General features: G+C 42.0%; 1 protein-coding gene and 1 non-coding gene across 6 annotated transcripts in view; both read left to right on the top strand.

The window, feature by feature from the left end:
- The window catches only part of LOC121914888 (ankyrin repeat and fibronectin type-III domain-containing protein 1-like), a 311519-nt gene extending 298333 nt beyond the window's left edge, over positions 1-13186 (top strand). For all 5 annotated transcript variants that reach the window (XM_042438666.1, XM_042438667.1, XM_042438668.1 and 2 more), the window contains 2 exons: positions 8310-8965; positions 11454-13186. In XM_042438666.1, the coding sequence (XP_042294600.1) occupies positions 8310-8965; positions 11454-11741 (944 nt within the window). In that variant the 3' untranslated portion in view covers positions 11742-13186. The remainder of the gene's footprint in view (positions 1-8309; positions 8966-11453) is intronic.
- LOC121914984 lies at positions 10986-11092 on the top strand. The gene has a single exon (XR_006100621.1). It is a non-coding gene; the product is annotated as a U6 spliceosomal RNA (small nuclear RNA).
- Positions 13187-17197: the final 4011 nt, after the last annotated feature.

The following is a 17197-nucleotide window of genomic DNA, read 5'->3' on the forward strand; positions in this document are numbered from 1 at the left end:
TCCTTCAGTTTAAAAAAGTAGAATTGCCCTTAAACTCATAAAATTCAGATGCCATGTTTTAATAATTGATACTATCTCTCCATCCATAAACCCCTGTGATGATCTTGTAATGAATTAATTGGCAATGAATTTAAAAATCTCTCAAAGCCAATGGCCTCTGACATTTCCAATGTATATAAGTCTGAGTTTTAAATACATCCTTTATATCACTTAATTATGTTATTAAGTCTCCACTTTTAGATTTAATCATGTTAACCATGTTCTGCTTCTTCTTTTTTCTGCAATAGACAACAGTTTAGAGTTTTTGTTTCCAAATTCATCATCGGTTCTTTTAAAATGCATCATACATGGAAATGCATTGCCAGTGACAAATGCCTCTAATTCATTTCTATTTCGAGATAATTAATCCCGTACTCTTTAACTTCCTGTTCTTTTATGTTCTTTCATTAATTTGTCAGTATTGATAACCATGTCTGATCTCACTTTTTCTCTGGTCTCAGTTACCCATGATCCTTTCTTTAATAAAACGTGGGTGTAGGATAGCTTTGAAAGGTCCAGGAAGAGGGTAGGCAACATCCACAGCTGTTGCGTTTATGAAGATCCTTAATATTTTCCTTTATTCCCCCCCCCCGATATTCATAATCTAAGCAGCATTAAATCACTATATTGGCTCTTTAGCTTCTCAGATATACCCACCCCATATCACCTTTGTAGGAACACGGTCTGATATGATTATGAGCACAATTTGAATTTGAGGCTCAATGGTTTATGTGTCCTTAAATTAATTTTTATTAAAGTTTTATCAAGTTACATTATAATCATTATTGTATCAGTTTACACATTTAACATTCGTTAAGTAATGATGAAATCAAAGCTTACCAATTTCCTTTCTTCGCTGTAATGTCTACTCTCCAGTTTCCTTTAACTTCCTGTTTTCCTCCAAAAAGAAAGTATTGTTTCTTGCAATTCTCATATATTCCCATTCTTAACTGAAATGCCGTTTTCAAATTTGGAATCTAATACCTAGATCCCCCACTCTCTGCCCCGACGAAGAAGGATTGAGAGTCCTTCCACACCATGAAGAAGCTTTTCCCCTTGCAGCAGTTCATCTTTGGATCAGCAACTGAGCAGCGACTGAGAGGCCTGTTGCCCACACTGGCCTTTGCCATCATGCCAGCACAGGCTTTGGCCACTTCTCTGCCAGCTGCTCAGTTGCTGTTCCAAAGGTGACCAGCTGCAAAGGGAACAGCAACCAAGCAACCAGTCGAGCAGCAACCAAGAAGGCTCTGGCATGCTCTGGCCTTTGCCAGCACAGAAAACAGGCCTTTTTGCAAACCAAGATTGTTTGTTTTGAATTTGCAGTAGAACTGTAGACCTAATATCAAGCAATAGGCATTGGGATACACTAGGGTTGTCGCCAAAGAAGAAAGGGGGTGGTAGCCCAAAAAAGTTTGGCAACCACTGGCTTAGGGTATCTATCGTAGCTCTCCTTGTCCTCCTCTTTTAATCCTTGGAGCTCGTTTTGTGTTTTTATTTCATCCTGTGCAGATACTTGTTTTAGACTGAACTCCAGTGCCTCATTAATGATCTCTTTAATGAACACTCATTTTTATGAACACCGAGCTTCTGCAGAATGGGTTTCAAGACGCTTTTAAAACCTTTTCTCATTCCTTTTAATTTTCCAGATGTTAATTTACCTTGCTCTGATTCTTTACTTTGATCAGACTAGGGATGGAAATTCTCGCTCTTCCCACTTCCCAACAGATGTGGGGGGGAAAGGCATCGGTATGTCTTCCCATAGTGTCAAAACATTCAGGGTTTTTTCCCCCTTGCAAAAGAAGGAAAACTCACCACAACGTTTAAAAAGGCACATGTTCAGGAAACTCATGCAAAACTTTCTGAAACAATCGCAGATCTGCCTTTGGCCATGATTTTCATTTTGCACAACTTATTGAGAAAGTGGGACAAGACAACACAGGAATCGATGGATTTGATACGAGGAATTAATAAATAAATGTGTATTGCATAGTGTAGTTTGCAGGCTGGTTATCTCATCTTGCTTAATAGAAAGATCAAGTCATACATCAAGAATCACTATCAGTCCCCTTTCACCCTCCAGTCCAGTGGTTCCCTCCAGATGGTTTGGACTTCAACTCTGAGAAGTCCCAGAGAAACCAAAAGTGAGGAATTCTGGGACCTGAAGTCCCAAACATTTGGAAGACCAACATTTCAGAACCACTGCTCTAGCCTTAAGACACCTATCTTGGCATTTAAAAGAAAAGATAGGCTTCATTTTCACACTTAAGGTGCACAACGTTTAGGCTTAGCATTCAAGGAATGCTCCACTCCGTTCTCCATATGTCAGTGCTGAACCATTCAGATGCTTCTACAAATTGTGCAGTTTTAGTTCAGCAAATTTTGACCACGTTCAGAAAATGGTTGAACATCCATTCCATTCCTAGGTCAGACAGCCCTCCTTGATCTCCTTCTGATGTCAAGGTCTCTTCCTCAAAATTATTTACGAAGTGCAGATATTATGTGCCTCTTAATTCTTTTCTTAATCATTTCTTTGGTTTGCTTTTGTTTATGGTTGAAATGTTTTTTATACGTTTCATGCTGTCATTTCTCTTCATGGCAAGCCACACCTTCCAGTGAGAGCTTTTATACTTTTTGTAGCTGCTCATCACCTCCTTCTGTCTTAAGAAAGGTTCTCCAGTCTGGACCATCTCTCTAGTAGCTTCTTTGTAGCTCTCCAGTCATTTATAATGGACAGTCTAATAATACCATTCCACCATCTTATCTTCATTTCCACTTCTAGAATTGCTCAGAAGTGTTTGTGGTTTTGTTTTTGTTTTAATGTTTCACACAATCAAAAGATTCTGGAGAAATAAATCGCTGTCTCTCTGACTCTCTCTCTGTCTACATATATATACTGTATATAGACATCATCCAAAAAACAGACCCAAAAACCCTGGGTCAACTTATCAATGAGTCTGTGTACATACTATACCTTAACCCGAGTCAAAAGAAGAACCGTCCCCTCCTCGGAGTAGTGTGGCAAAAGGCCAGAGCTTAGTCTGTCCTGGGAGAACCTAAAACAAACACCAACCCTTGCGCTGTACTTTATTGCTTGCCATTACATCCTTTTTAACATGTGCATGTTTTCTTAGTACCATCTGCACCTGGTCACCTCCTTTATGCCTGCTGGAATTTTGTAAGTTCTTTAGCATCATTTTCCTTTGCTTCATCCTTTACATCCTTTGTTACATGCTCCTAAGTTTTACTCTTGACTTATCCATGGGTCAGATCAAAATCCATGATTTTGGCCCCAAAACTTGCCCTTGACTGGTACATGAGGTTGACTTAGAGTTGACAATATATGGGGTGTGTGTGTGTGTGTGTGTGTGTATCACATTTGACACCAACAAAGTGCTCTCCATAAAAATCTAGGAACATATTAGTTTCCAACCCAATAATAGATATAAACCATACTTTCTGCTACCTGGTATCCACAGGCTCCCAACATAGTCTCCAGCCAATACATGGAGAGAGAAATCCCAGAGGTCCAAGTACAGTTCAGGAAAGGAAGAGGCACTAGTGACCACATGGCAAACATACGATGGATAATGGAGCGCACCAGGGAGTTCCAAAAGAAAATCAGCATGTGCTTTATAGATTACAGCAAAGCCTTTGACTGCATAGATCACAAAAGGCTATGGACATGGACATTAAAGACATGGGAGTGCCAACACATCTGATGGTCCTGATGAAGAATCTGTATTCAGGAGAAGAGGCTACTGTCAGAACAGAACATGGAGAAACAGAATGGTTCTCACTTGACAAAGGGATCAGACAAGGCTGCATCTTATAACCTTACTTGTTCAACGTAAGGAAAGTAGGCTTGGACACAGAAGAAGGAAGAGTGAAAATAGGAGGAAGGAATATCAACAAACTAAGATATGCAGATGACACCATAATACTAGCAGTAAAACCTCAAAGACCTGGAACAACTACTAAGAAAGATCAAGGAAGAAAGTGCAAAGGTGGGTCTATTGTTGAACATAAAGAAAACAAAAATAATGACCACAGAGAACCTACACAAATTTAAATTGGACAACGAAGAAATAGAAATAGTAAAAGAATTCTCATGCCTGGGATCAAACATTGATAGAAATGGAGACTGCAGCCAGGAAATCAGAAGACGATTACGAATGAGAAGGACAGCTATGAAAAAACTAGAGAAGATCCTAAGATGCAAGGATATACAACTGAACACGTTATCCTCCGTGTTTTTACTTTCCCTCCCATTATCCTCCCTGCTTTTGCCTTCTCTCTCTGTTGCTTCTGTTTCTCCCCCACCTGATCTGGAGAAAGAAACTGCACCTCAGTGGTACAGTGCATGCTTTGTCTTTTAAATTCAGTTCCTATCATCTAGCTAGGAATAATTCCCGTTGCAAGCCCTGGAGAGCTGCTGTGAGTTAGTGTGATACTGAGATCAATGGACCAATGCTCTGACTTGATATCAAGCAGCTTCCTCTGTTCCTATCTCCTCTTCTCCCTGCTGAATTTGGCAACGGCACACAAGCATCCACTCTTCCAGCAGTGAACACACTGGGGACTTTTCATGTAGTCGCATGGCAGCAAACCTGCGTTTGCAACTTAAACAGGAAGCTGTAAGCCAACTCTAGCTCTTTGGTTTCTGTTTTCAAAACAAGCAATTGTCTATTCACACATTACTTTTTCAAATGTCCACTTTTTGACAGTTCTGTGTACACAAGTGTAATGTGTGAATTGGCCTTTGGGGAGTATCAGATGTACAGGGACTGTGCAGCCAGACTGTCTCATTAGAACCCACTATTAAACAAGTACCAGCTCCATTACATACCATTCATTGCACACAGGTCTGTGAGGGCTGCAGATAGTCCTACAAAGAGACAAATACAAGCTGCAAATGGTAGATGTTTGGAAGGTCACAGTTCTGCAACTAGTCTGTAGGGCTTTTGCTGTGCAGATCTGACCAACATACTGTTGGAAAGACAGCAGAAAGCTAAAAGTTTAAACAGCACTGTACCATAAAGGTTGAATGTAGATTCTGAGTGTGGATGTTGTGTCCGTTCCTCCATGTGTGGCTAGTACTGACTAATGGACTAGAAAGTCCTTACATAGCTAATAGTAATTATACCATATATACGCGACAATAAGTCAACCTCATGTATAAGTCGAGGAGACCAAAATTTTGAGATGACCCATGGATAAGTCGAGGGTAGAATTTAGGGGCATGTAGCAAAGGATGTAAAGGATGGTGCAAAGGAAAGCAATGTCAAAGAACATACAAAATTCCAGCAGACATGAACTGTTTGTGTTCATACTAAAGGTTGTATGGATGAGATAACATTGTCAGTGCTTCCAGGACAGATTATGGTCTTTCCTTTCATCAGAGCATGGTTCCTTTTTAAAATAAGTATTGAAGTATAGTACTTATATTGACCCATGGATAAGTCGACACGGGTTTTTGGGGTCAATTTTTTGACTAAACTTTCTAGACTTATACGTGAGTATATACAGTAATTCATATTGCAACAAATGGAAAATGTTTAAAATCTGAATTTGTTTTAGCTTCCCTTGGATGTATGTACATTGTTTTTATGAATTTTTTCCATCAAAGCAAAATCCCATTTCCCCCCAAGATTGTAAGCAAAACAGTCAGTGCCGCCGCCACTCCCATGATCTCAACCAAATTGTCTTTGCCGTTACCAGCATTTTAATAAGAGTTCTATCATTACCCTTAATGAGGCCTTTCAGATATCCTGATAGCATAACTTTTAGAAGCTGTTGGAATTTGGTACTTTTTAATCTTAAAAATTATCTCAATTACGTCTTGTCAGATACTCCTGTTAGCAATAATGCATAGACTATATAAGCCTCTCTTATATGCAACTCTTTCCCCCAGAAAAATAAGTAAGTTGTTTGCAGTCTGTTGCAGGATTGGGTGAGATAAGTATGCTGCAAGCAAATATAGTTGAGAAAAGGCAATGAAAAGAACTGGAGTAGGCTTTTACCATGGGTAGGATATACAACTCTGCACAAAGGTTAGAATCATGCAAGCCATCGTAGTCCCTATTGGCATGTATGGATGTGAGAGCTGGATAGTTAAGAAAGATGATAGGAAGGAAGTCCATTCATTTGAGATGTGGTGCTGGAGAAGAGTGCTGAGGATCCCATGGACAGCCAAAAGGACAAACAAATGGGTCCTAGAGCATATCAAGCCGGAAACCTTGGTGGAAGCCAACATGACCAAACTGAGGCTGTCGTATTGCGGACACATCATGGACTCATTGGAAAAGACCATAATACTGGGAAAGGTGGAGGGAAGTAGGAAGAGAGGAAGGCAGGGTTTTATGGGGTTGCTGGAATTAAGCAGAGCAGGGTCGCCATAAGTCGAGATCAACTCGAAGGCAGTTTACAACAACAACAAAAGGATAAGATGTCTTTAATACACATTGATGTCTGGAGCTACACATTACTGGATAATGTTGCATTCCTCTTAGTTCTTTCAAAATTAGTTGTAAGGAATATACATGAATCTGACCAACTAGAACTCAGTGGATTCCCTTCATTTTCACTTGTAGACCTTTGTTTGAAATGAATAGATTGCCACATCAACCACACGTACCTGTGTTTAATCATACATGTATATTTGAGCAACGCATGTCAAAGAACGTTAATCAAACGTCAAGATGCTTTATACTAAGAAAGAAGGAGATGGCCAGATCAAGTAGGATACAGAGGCTCAGTTCAGAGTACATACGATGCGTCACTAGAAGCAGTTCATTGCCTGACACAGAGTTTTGAAACAGAAGCACAGAAAATTAAAGAAAGAAGAATGCAGGTATTAAGACAAGTAAAAGGGGAAAGAGAATGGACATAGGAGAATGATCAAATCAGGAAAATGATCTTCAGTGCCACATCACATTACATTGATCTTCAAAAACCCACATGAAGATCAGAGGGCAAACAGACCTTTACTGGGCTTCTTCGGATATAGATTTGGAACCCGGAGGATACCATTCTTTTTCTTGTCTAGATCCCTGACTAAACTAAGTACAAAATATAATAGAGGTCTGGAAGAATCAACAGCTAATTTAAGAGGCAGCTGTGCTACGAACATGATGGTGCGGTGTGAACTGCCGGTTTAGACTTACTGCAAACCCTTGTAAAAACCTAAGTTCAAAGGGGGATTTTTCTTCCTGAACATTGAAAGTAGGTGATGTGGGTACACTTTGGCATTCTTGCTATAGATGTTTTGGACAATAGGGCAGAACATGTCCTCAACATGATGGACACTGATCAGTGCTAATATGTTCACTGGCAGTGCATTTTGTTATGCAGGGAGTTTTCTTCACAAGGTGTTCAGAGATATATTCACAGTTAAAATGTAATATAACCTAAAAGCAAGGCTGACTAAATAATTTAAGTTCCAAAGGACGAGATCGTTACTATAATTCTTCTAGGGGTCCCCCCAATTTTACTGCTTCTTACCACTACCCTGGCTCTCTTGGGTGGGAGGGGGGATGGCTCCGGGGCCCACCTCGCCCCAAACGCTCCCTCGCTGCCGCCGCTGCAAGGGTTTGGAGGACGTAGGAGGCCTTTATGGCCTCAGCTGGTCTGGCTCTCTCCCTCCCTGCTGCTGCTGTGCTGCTGCTGCCGTCGCATGTATCTATGTAAATAATTTTAGTTATAATTTTAATTGTGTATTATGTTTTTGAGATGCCTAATAAAGGTGATGATGATGATGATGATGATGATGATGATGATGATGATGAGATATATTCACACTGCAGAATTAAAGCAGTTTGAATCCTCTGCAGCTGCCATGACTATATCTTACAGAATCCTAGGATCTGTTGTTTTGTTCTGTCAGAAAACTCAGGTGCTTCATCAAACTACAAATCCGAGGATTCTGTAGGATAGAGCTGTGTCAGTTAAAGTGGTGTCAAACTGCATTAATTCTGCAATGTGGATACACCCTAGGCGAGCCAACTGACAGATGTATTTTTGGTGAGAGGATCATGTTAGGAATCTGGAAGAGGATGGCCTGAAAGGCTTGTACCATAAAGACAAGTCACTTGTGTGATATATGCCAAAAGAAAATAGTTAAGGCATGCTAACTTCAATGGCTAGACCTCTGCTTTGTATACATTTCTGGAAAGTGGAAATGTTTAAAGTCAAGGTGTTGGGAGATGTTTAAAATGACAATGATTCATTGTTGGTAACTATGTAGTAGTAAATTTCTTCTCTTCTTCTTTCAGATTCACGTGGAAACTCTGATGAGGAGGGCTCCTCAGAAGTATTCTTAGCTACAGACAGTGACTACGACTCCAGCAGAGCCCAGAGCCCCAGAGAGCTTGACCTTGTTTACTCTTCTTCTGGTCCTGAAGGCTACAGTAGAAGAAGTCTTCGCCCTTTGAGGGACAGTGCCCCGGACGTCCTACAGAGCCACGAACTAAAGACGCCTCCAGTTCCTCCAGAGGAGCACCAACCTCCCTCAGAGCTCTACGACAGTGACTTTGTCTTGCCCAGCCGGCAAATTGAGTTGCTGCGCATCACAGAGAAGAGGCAGGCCTACTGTGTCCGCACCAGCAGCCTAGATTTCCCGAAACCCCTCTGTCACGGAGCCAGAAAGTCTTGCCCTGGCTCCGTTGACAGCTCCCCGACGGAAACCAGGACTGCAGGCCGTTGCAGCCCTCTGAGATTTGGGACAGGCTCAGAGCTCAGTCCCAAGCACAGCTGGTCTGCGGAAAACTCTGAGCCTGTCTTTCGGACACGCTCGGTGGAATGGACTCGCACCTTCCAGGAGACATCAGAGCCAGGACATGTAGCAAATCATGGCAAGTCATCGGGTTCCTTCACCGTACATGTGTGCCCTCAGTATGAAACAGGGCTCTCCAACGAGACAAGCATCAAGGTATTAAAACCAGGTTTGGCCTCATTACAATAAGAATGAAGTCAATGCTTGCAGAAAGATGCCTGCCCTTCCCCAGACCTGAACATGTGAAAGACCATGCTTTCCACTAAATGGGCTGTGTTCACCTCTCAGCTTTCCCACTGTTACTTTTTAAAGGACTGCTTTTCATAGGGTGACCAGATGTCCTCCTTTTCCCGGATGTGTCTGCCATTTCAGCCTTCTGTCCAGGAGAAATTGCCAAATGTCCTCCATTTTGAGCAGGAATAAGAAGCATGAATGTATATTTATATGAGGGTTTTTAGCTTTATGGTGCAATGTTCTCCATTTTTCCTTGAATGTACTCTATTTTATAGTGCCTTGTCCTCCTTTGCCATGTGGACATCTGGTCACCCTGGCTTTTCAGGCGTAGCAATGGTGATGTTGGGAAGCCAAAGGGCAGCAGCCGTCTATGAATCATTTCATAGGCTCTGAGAATATAGCCAGGTAGCTATTCCCTATACCTCTACTTCAGCACTTCCAAAAGGAGCTAGGGAAAGAAAACAAAAAGCTATGTTGGAATCCTGAGTAACTTGTTAGCAGATGCTTAGTTTAACATTTGCCATCTGCATAACTTAGCCTATATTGCTCTAGGAGCATTTATGGGGGACAAGCACAAGTTGAAACCATGGAGAAATAGGGCCTGTGTATTTCCCATATTTAATGAATGTATATCCATTCCACTACAAAATCACTTCATAGACTCTCCCCAAGATTGCCCTGTAAAATGCCACTCCTGCTTCCAGCAATTCCTTTGCTAGCGGATGAGTTTGTGGGAAATGACCATTTCTAGGCGAGCCAGGTTCAATGCTTGAACTTCCCAGTAACATCCCTGTATGACTGAGAATCATGCACATTTTGTGCCAGCCTTGCTTAATATTTATTATGATGATGTGATTTAGGGGTTTGACTATGTATAAACCGAGTCAGCATTCAAAAAGGGTCCCAACATCTGATGGCACACTATTCAAGGTGTTAGGAGTATGAGTGTGCCAAGTTATGGCAAGTTGTATGGTGGGAAAGAAAGCAAACCAAACCTCCTTCCCTCTATCCATTCTCTTTGTTATATCCTTTCTAGTCCTTATGATCTATCAGAACTGGCTGAAAGTGATAATGGCAAACTATATGCGTTCCCAGATATTGTCTTGTTACTGTAAGGGGACTGTTGGTTGCTTAAAGCAATATTGGGTTAACAAGATAACTACAGTTGTAATGTGCAGGTGTGATTCTGGGTAGCCTACTCCAGCCTGGAAAGTCAGTGTGATGTAGTGGTTTGAGTGTTGGGCTATGACTCTGGAAACCAGGATTCGAATCTCAGCTTGGCCATGAAACCCACTGGGTGTCTTTGGGCAGGTCACATGCTCTCAGCCTCAGGAGAAGGCAATGGCAAACCTCCTTTGAGAAAATCTTGCCAAGAAAACCCCATAATAGTGTTGCTTTATGGTCGCCTTAAGTCAGAAATGACTTGAAGGCACACAACAAGAACAATAACAAATCCCAACCTAATGTCATCCAGATGCTTCCAGCAGAAATCCAGTTTACTTCATCTACGTAGCATACCCAAGTCTAGTTTTGAACTGGTTTAAAAGACCCTGGTTCACACTTGAACCAAATTGCTGAAACAATTCGGAGAGGGGGGCCATGCGCTAGACCCATTTAACCCGTGTCTTTTTGACACTGATTTTTTTTTTCCTGTCTCTTTTTGAATAAATCAATTCTGTGCAAGTGTGAACCAGATGCGGATGGGAATCAATTTAAAATTGCCCTTTGGCTGGCTGGAGCAGGTCCATTTTGAATCAGTTCATTGGTGAATGTGAACCACAAGTGGGTTATTTTATCTTATTTTGCAGCAAGGAAATGCTATAGGGGCAAATGTAGTGTGAACCACACTCTGCTGCCGAACCGATCCATCAATTCGGTTTGCAAAGAGATTTATTTGTAAGTGGGAATGTGGCCATAGATTACCATAACAGCAAAATACAGAGTGCTCACTTTGGCAGCACATATACTAAAATTGGAACGACACAGAGAAGATTAGCATGGCCCCTGCGCAAAATAGGGATAGGAGAGAAAGTAGTCAGCCCTTCTTATACATGGATTTTTTATACACAGATTCAAGCATCCAAGGTTTGAAAATGTTCAAAAAAACTATACATTTCAAATATCAAACCTTGATTTTCCATTTTTTTATAAGGGACACCATTTTGCTATGCCTTTGTATTTAATGGGACTTGAGCATCCACAGATTTTTTTTTATCCACGGGGGATCTTGGAACCAAACCCCAGCGAATAACAAGGGTCCACTGTATTTGTTGCAGGAGGGAATGAGTGACCCCCATGGCCAATTCTCACCCCTGAAGCATGGATGCACATGACACCAGCGCTGACTGTGGGTCTGCCCTCATTATTTGTATCCTTCCTCTTTGTTTTACTTACCTTTATTTCTGCACAGCTGCACATCACCAACAAGATGTCGGCCGAAGATGTGGTGAAGCTGGTGGTGCAGGAGATGAATGCAATCTCACGCGAGGTCCTGGGAACTGCAGATGCTTTCAGCTACAGTGAAGAACAATTGGGTCACTTTGGACTAGTGTTCGTATCGGATGACGTTGAGCAGTGGCTTCCAAATGACTTCCTGCTTCTCTCACTTCAAAAGGCTTGGCCTGACGGGAGGTTCTGTGTTCGAATCAAAGAGACTTCTCCTCTCTTGTTCCAATATGGACCTGCAACAACGGTATGAGAGGATGGGATTATAAGAGGAGAAGTGAGGAACATCCAACTTCCAGTGAGCGGACAGCTCACCTTTGATGCTTCCTTCTTGAAAAGACACTTTTGTGCCAGACACCATGGGCCAAAACAGGAGCATACTGGGCAGTGTGTTGCTTGTGTGTGTGTGTGTGTGTGTGTGTGTGTGTGTATGTGTGGGTGTGTTTCATTTTGACCAAAGAGATATCAAGACTTGGTTGTGACAACTACAAGTAAGGGTGAAGTCTAGGAGTCTTTGGGGTAATGGTATATAATTTATCAAAGACAATTTCAGCAAATAGAAGAGCTGGTTAGGGTTAAAGAAGCAATACATAATTATATTTTTTCATTCTGAATATGGGAAAAGGGAGGACGGGAAGGTGTTAATGAAGGAAAAGACGCCATGATCCTGGCTGGAATAATCCCGAAGTCAGGGCCTGGAGCTAAAAAAGGGGGGGAAATTACCAAGTCCTGTTAATGTTTCTTGTTTCATTGTATCTGGAGAAATAGAAAATTGCACATAGTTCTCTGAACAAACTGTTCTCCTTTTCTTAATTCTACCCTAGAAATACACAGTATAAAATGTTGCAAAAGATGATCTCCCCCAGGAGCACAGAGGACAGAGTTTTTACATCTGGAATAAAACTTCCTTTTGGTAGGAAAGCTGAATCAATCTTGACCTCACCTAGAAAAGGACCTCTCTACTCTGGCCAGACTCAACCTTCTTTGGAGCCGACGGCTGACCTTTTGGGAACAGTCCTAAGGGCTCTGCATTTCTTAAAACCACATTATTTTTTATTTTATTTTGTCTGCCTTCTCCTTCCTCTACCTAACCATCAAACTAAAAAGGGAAATGGGAAAGGATGGCCAGGTAACAACTCTCTCAATCCCCTCGTCTTTCCCCTGCTTGCTTTTTCCTACATTCCCACACAGGGCAGGAAAGCAGTCCCCCTTTTTCATCTCCCAAGGTAGCTGAAGATTGTGAGTAAAGCACTTGTTGGAACAGCCAGGAGTTCCTCCTTTCCGTGAGCAACAGCAGGACTGAGTAAGGGTCATGAAAAGCTGCAGTTCTATGCAATAGCTGATCACAACCGTCACCACAATATCCAGCTGAAAATCAGAAAAGATGCCTTGCAGTGAAAGCTAACCGACTGGGCTCATTCTCACTGGCAGAATAACACGGGTTGTGATTCGGATCCGCTCCGTGTGTGTAACTGATTTCAAAAGATCCCTCATTCTCACTATAAAAGGGGATCTGTTTTTTTGCCACATGAATCAGTTTTCTTTTTTTGTCCCCATTTGCTCTGCTTCAAGCTGGGGATGGGGGAAGCTGGTGATGGAGCACAAGCTGGCAGAGGAAGAGAGCCAAGACCAGGGACAGCAAGGAGGCACCAGGGAAGCCAAGCAGGGAGGGAGGGAAGGAAGGAAGGAAGGAAGGAAGGAAGGAAGGAAGGAAGGAAGGAAGGCACCAGGGGACGGAGGAGGAGGATGAAGGGGAGGACTGAAATTGGCTTTTTAAAAAATAATAATAAAATATAGAATTTTCTGTTGATTTTGCAACGACTCGCCTTGCAAGTAGTTACAAAATCAATCACATATTCTATTAATCGCATATTGATTTATTTTGCAACTACTTGCTTTGCAACTAGTTACAAAATCAAACCATCACATATTCTATCAATCAAGTATTCTATCAATCACATATTGATTGATTTTACAACTACTTGCCTTGCAACTAGTTATAAAATCAAACAATCACATATTCGATCAATCGCATATTCTATCAATTTAAAGCGCACACACACAAGTACGGAGGCAGCGCTGCAAGGAAGGGAAATGGTGGATCTGTCAAACAAAGTAGCTTCACAGGCTGATGCTGTTGTAATAGCTTCAACGCCTCTTGTGGCAACAGCAGATGCTGGAAAAAGTGTTCCTCAACATTTCTGTGACAAGCACATGGAGACACTTATAGAATCATAGAATTGTAGAGTTGGAAGAGATCACAAGGGCCATCCAGTCCAACCCCTGCCATGTAGGAAATCACAATCAAAGCATCCTTGACCCTGAAACCTTCGCTCAACTTATACATGAGGTTGACTTGTACACGAGTATAAATGGTACTCATCTTTAACAGTGTCAGGCCCACCTGTCCTTTATGTCAAAGGTTAGATTGCTTTGTTCATAGGAACTGTTTTCTTTCTTTTGGCCTCCTCCTGCTCCAACATAGCCATGATTTAATATCAGAAGGGCCATGGTGTGCTGTCTATCTAGGGCAATTATTAGGGGAAATGTTCTCTTTCCATATTCTTCAAATCATCTCTGATGTGCAGGAAGGTGTTCGTGACTACTTTGTAGTCATGAAGAGATGCCAGACCCCAAGCTATTGGTGCTCATCTCTGGAAAGCTGTCAGGAAATAAATAATTGTAGCTAATGGGCACAAATATGGTACCGGTCCCTGGAACAGTGAGGGGGAGAAATGCTCCCACTTCCATCTTGAGATGTGCTGGTCTAGATGGCTTAAAGATGCCATAATTTCAGCTTTGGAGTCTGGGGACAAATTTAAGCAATCTGGAACTATGGCTCACCCTGTGAAAGAACACTTACTAACATTTAATATGGGAGAGGAATTGTAGAGTTCCAATTTAGGCATCGGTTCACATGTTTACCAGGAATGATAAAATGAATCGTTTGATCTCTGAGCATGTTGCCTTTGAACAGAATGTTCTGCTCACGATATTCATTTCTTGAGGTGTGCCAGATGCAAACAAAAGGTCCAGAGGAGATTACTTTGAGAATAATATGGATTCACATTATATTAAATAACATGAGTGGTAAATAAACCTATCTACTGGGAATACAGAGGCCAATGTTGATCTGGCATACTTTTTTCGCTGAGTCAAGAGGCTGTTCCACCCATTGAGGATTGAATCTTTTGGCTGGTATGTGTTCCCAGGCTTATGGGGAAGACACAAAGGGATGCCCTGTCTCTTCAGTCCTTGGTTCTTTCCATTTGTTCCCTAATTCTTTTATAGTTGTGGTTATATTCCTCCTCCTGCTCCCCAATGTTACTGTGTTTCTGCCTGCTAGAGAAAGAGTATTTCCTAGTCCTGTCATCTCCGGTTTGGGAACAGAAGGGGACTCCTCTCTTGGTGCGGTCAGAGGTTGAGGCAGGAAAAAGTACTATCCCAGATGTAAAGACTCATACCTGCGCTTGTCAAAGGATAGAAATCTGTGGTGAGTGAACATATTCCACTTTCTGTTTGTTTTACAAACAATTTTTTTAATAATTTGCAAAAAACCATTGCAAAAGTAGACTTTGCTATCATAGGTGTGCTGCAAGGCATCTATCGTGACAACACTTGGGTTGTTAATTTTTCCGTTCCTCACTCAGTTGCTGTTTTGTTGCCGTGACTGTGATTGATTGCTCTTGTACATCCAGTAGCATGATGTTTTGTTGGCCGCTGGGCCTCTTTGTTAGCTGCAACTATTAACAGAGCTGTGGTCTGTAGTAAAGACGGCTGTGCTGCTGCTGAGAGTGATCCCATCTCTCCTTCTTGTGCCACGATACCCTTTGGATGCACATCTCCAGCCTGTGTCGCTGCCATCATCATTAAGAACTTTGGCTTATGAGGAATGTTGTCTCCCTTGAAAAAATAACCTCTCTCCGATCATAAGCATCATTCCTTAGAAAAAAGGATGGCTGGTTTGTTGCATTCAAGTCTGTATGAAACAGACCAGGGAGAGGAAAGCGGAGTCTTCTTTTGCAGGGATGGAATTCAACACAGAAAAACAAGCCGATCGATCTTGGGCAAAAGAACCAGACAATAAAACCAACACACAGGCAAAGTGTCAGGTCTCCTTTCCTCCAAGCATGATGGGCTTTTATTTTAATGGAGCTCCAGCCCCACAAATGGAACTTGCGTGTGTGTGTGTGTCTGTGTGTGTGTCTGTGTGTATAAATAACATTGATCACATCCCCTTTTAATTGCTTGATCTTTCTTTATTCATAGTTAAGACTCCAGCGTTGAAATGCTCCCTTGGGAAGTGTTTTTTCCCCCTGTGCAGAACTCCCTGCAGGATTGGTGCCATACTGTCTGCACATACTGCCATCTTGAGGGTTGCCTGAAGCCATCTGCATTTAAATGTTCTCTTAAATAGCATCGCTGAGTGAATCCAGTAACACTTTAATGCAGCACAAAGAGCAGAACATAGCAACAGCATTTAGTTTCCACCATCACCATTATTTAGAGCACTAGCTCAAGAACCAGCTACAGTCGGGGCATGAGTCCATGGTCTTGCACAGAAATGCTTTAAAACATTACTTTGGTCAGGGCTTTAGTTTTCAGATTTAAAACTGTGTTATTTCCCAGTGCACAGACTGACAAACACAGATGCCTCCTTGGAGCAAACCTTGTGGAAACAATGGTCAGAAAGTAGGTTAAAATTGGCCGAAGAATTGCACATATAGTATTTCTTATATCAAAGTGTGTATATATGTTATGATTGCATCTTGCTGTTCCTCCAAGCCAACCCAGAATTGCCTCACAAGCAGCCCTACCAGGTAAGTCATACTGAGAAATACTTTCATGCCTAGAACCACACAATAAACCTCATCCATACACAACACATTAGCCACTGCGTCGCACTGGATCTTACTGATTCCAGTTGCTCTCCAGCAGTTTCTTCCTAGCACTTGGAAGAAAGACAGGTTAAGGCACAGATCCACTGGAAGAGTCGCCTAAAGTGGCACAGCGAGTCAGTGGTGGAGCCAGGATTACAATCAGGGTGTTTCCAAACACATTTAGACCCTCCCTGTCATAATTTGAATGCCCTCTCATTAGAAACCAGTGTGCTGACAGACCAGAAGAGGCACAGAAGGCACCCCTTGTCCCAACATGTACCGACCCAAGCAAATGGCTTAGGGGAGAGGGAGAGGTGCTGACTCTATGATGGTTGTTAGCCATGCCTTGTTTACGTGGGGCAACTGTTCTTCCCTAACAGACAAAAATAGCTAGTTCCAGAATAAGGCAGACATGGCTGTTTTCAACAGATTTAAATGCTGGGAGATCTTGATGGGAACAGCACCTACACAGGAGAAGGCAAGGCAGTGGGCAAAGGCTAATCCTGGTGCGCTTCCAGTCCACAGGAGACAGTTGAGAAAAAAATCTGCACACAATAATATGTGCACTTTCAAATATGCACACTTCCAAAACTAATAGCTGCAGACCCTTGAGGCTGTGGAAGAACTATGATGGCACAACATGCCAGCTGTGGTTGGGTTGTTGCATTACATTGGATTTGGTGAGATGTGAGCGAGCCTGTTCTCCCCCTCCCCCCAAATTTTTGGGCTCTTTTCTCTTACAGTACAGTTGAGATGAGTTCTAAAGGCGTCACATCCAGTTTTTCTACATATCGTAATCTTAACTTTGTTCATTTTAAACTAGCCAAGT

The sequence above is a fragment of the Sceloporus undulatus genome, chromosome 8 (assembly GCF_019175285.1).
Source record: "Sceloporus undulatus isolate JIND9_A2432 ecotype Alabama chromosome 8, SceUnd_v1.1, whole genome shotgun sequence".
NCBI lineage: Eukaryota > Metazoa > Chordata > Lepidosauria > Squamata > Phrynosomatidae > Sceloporus > Sceloporus undulatus.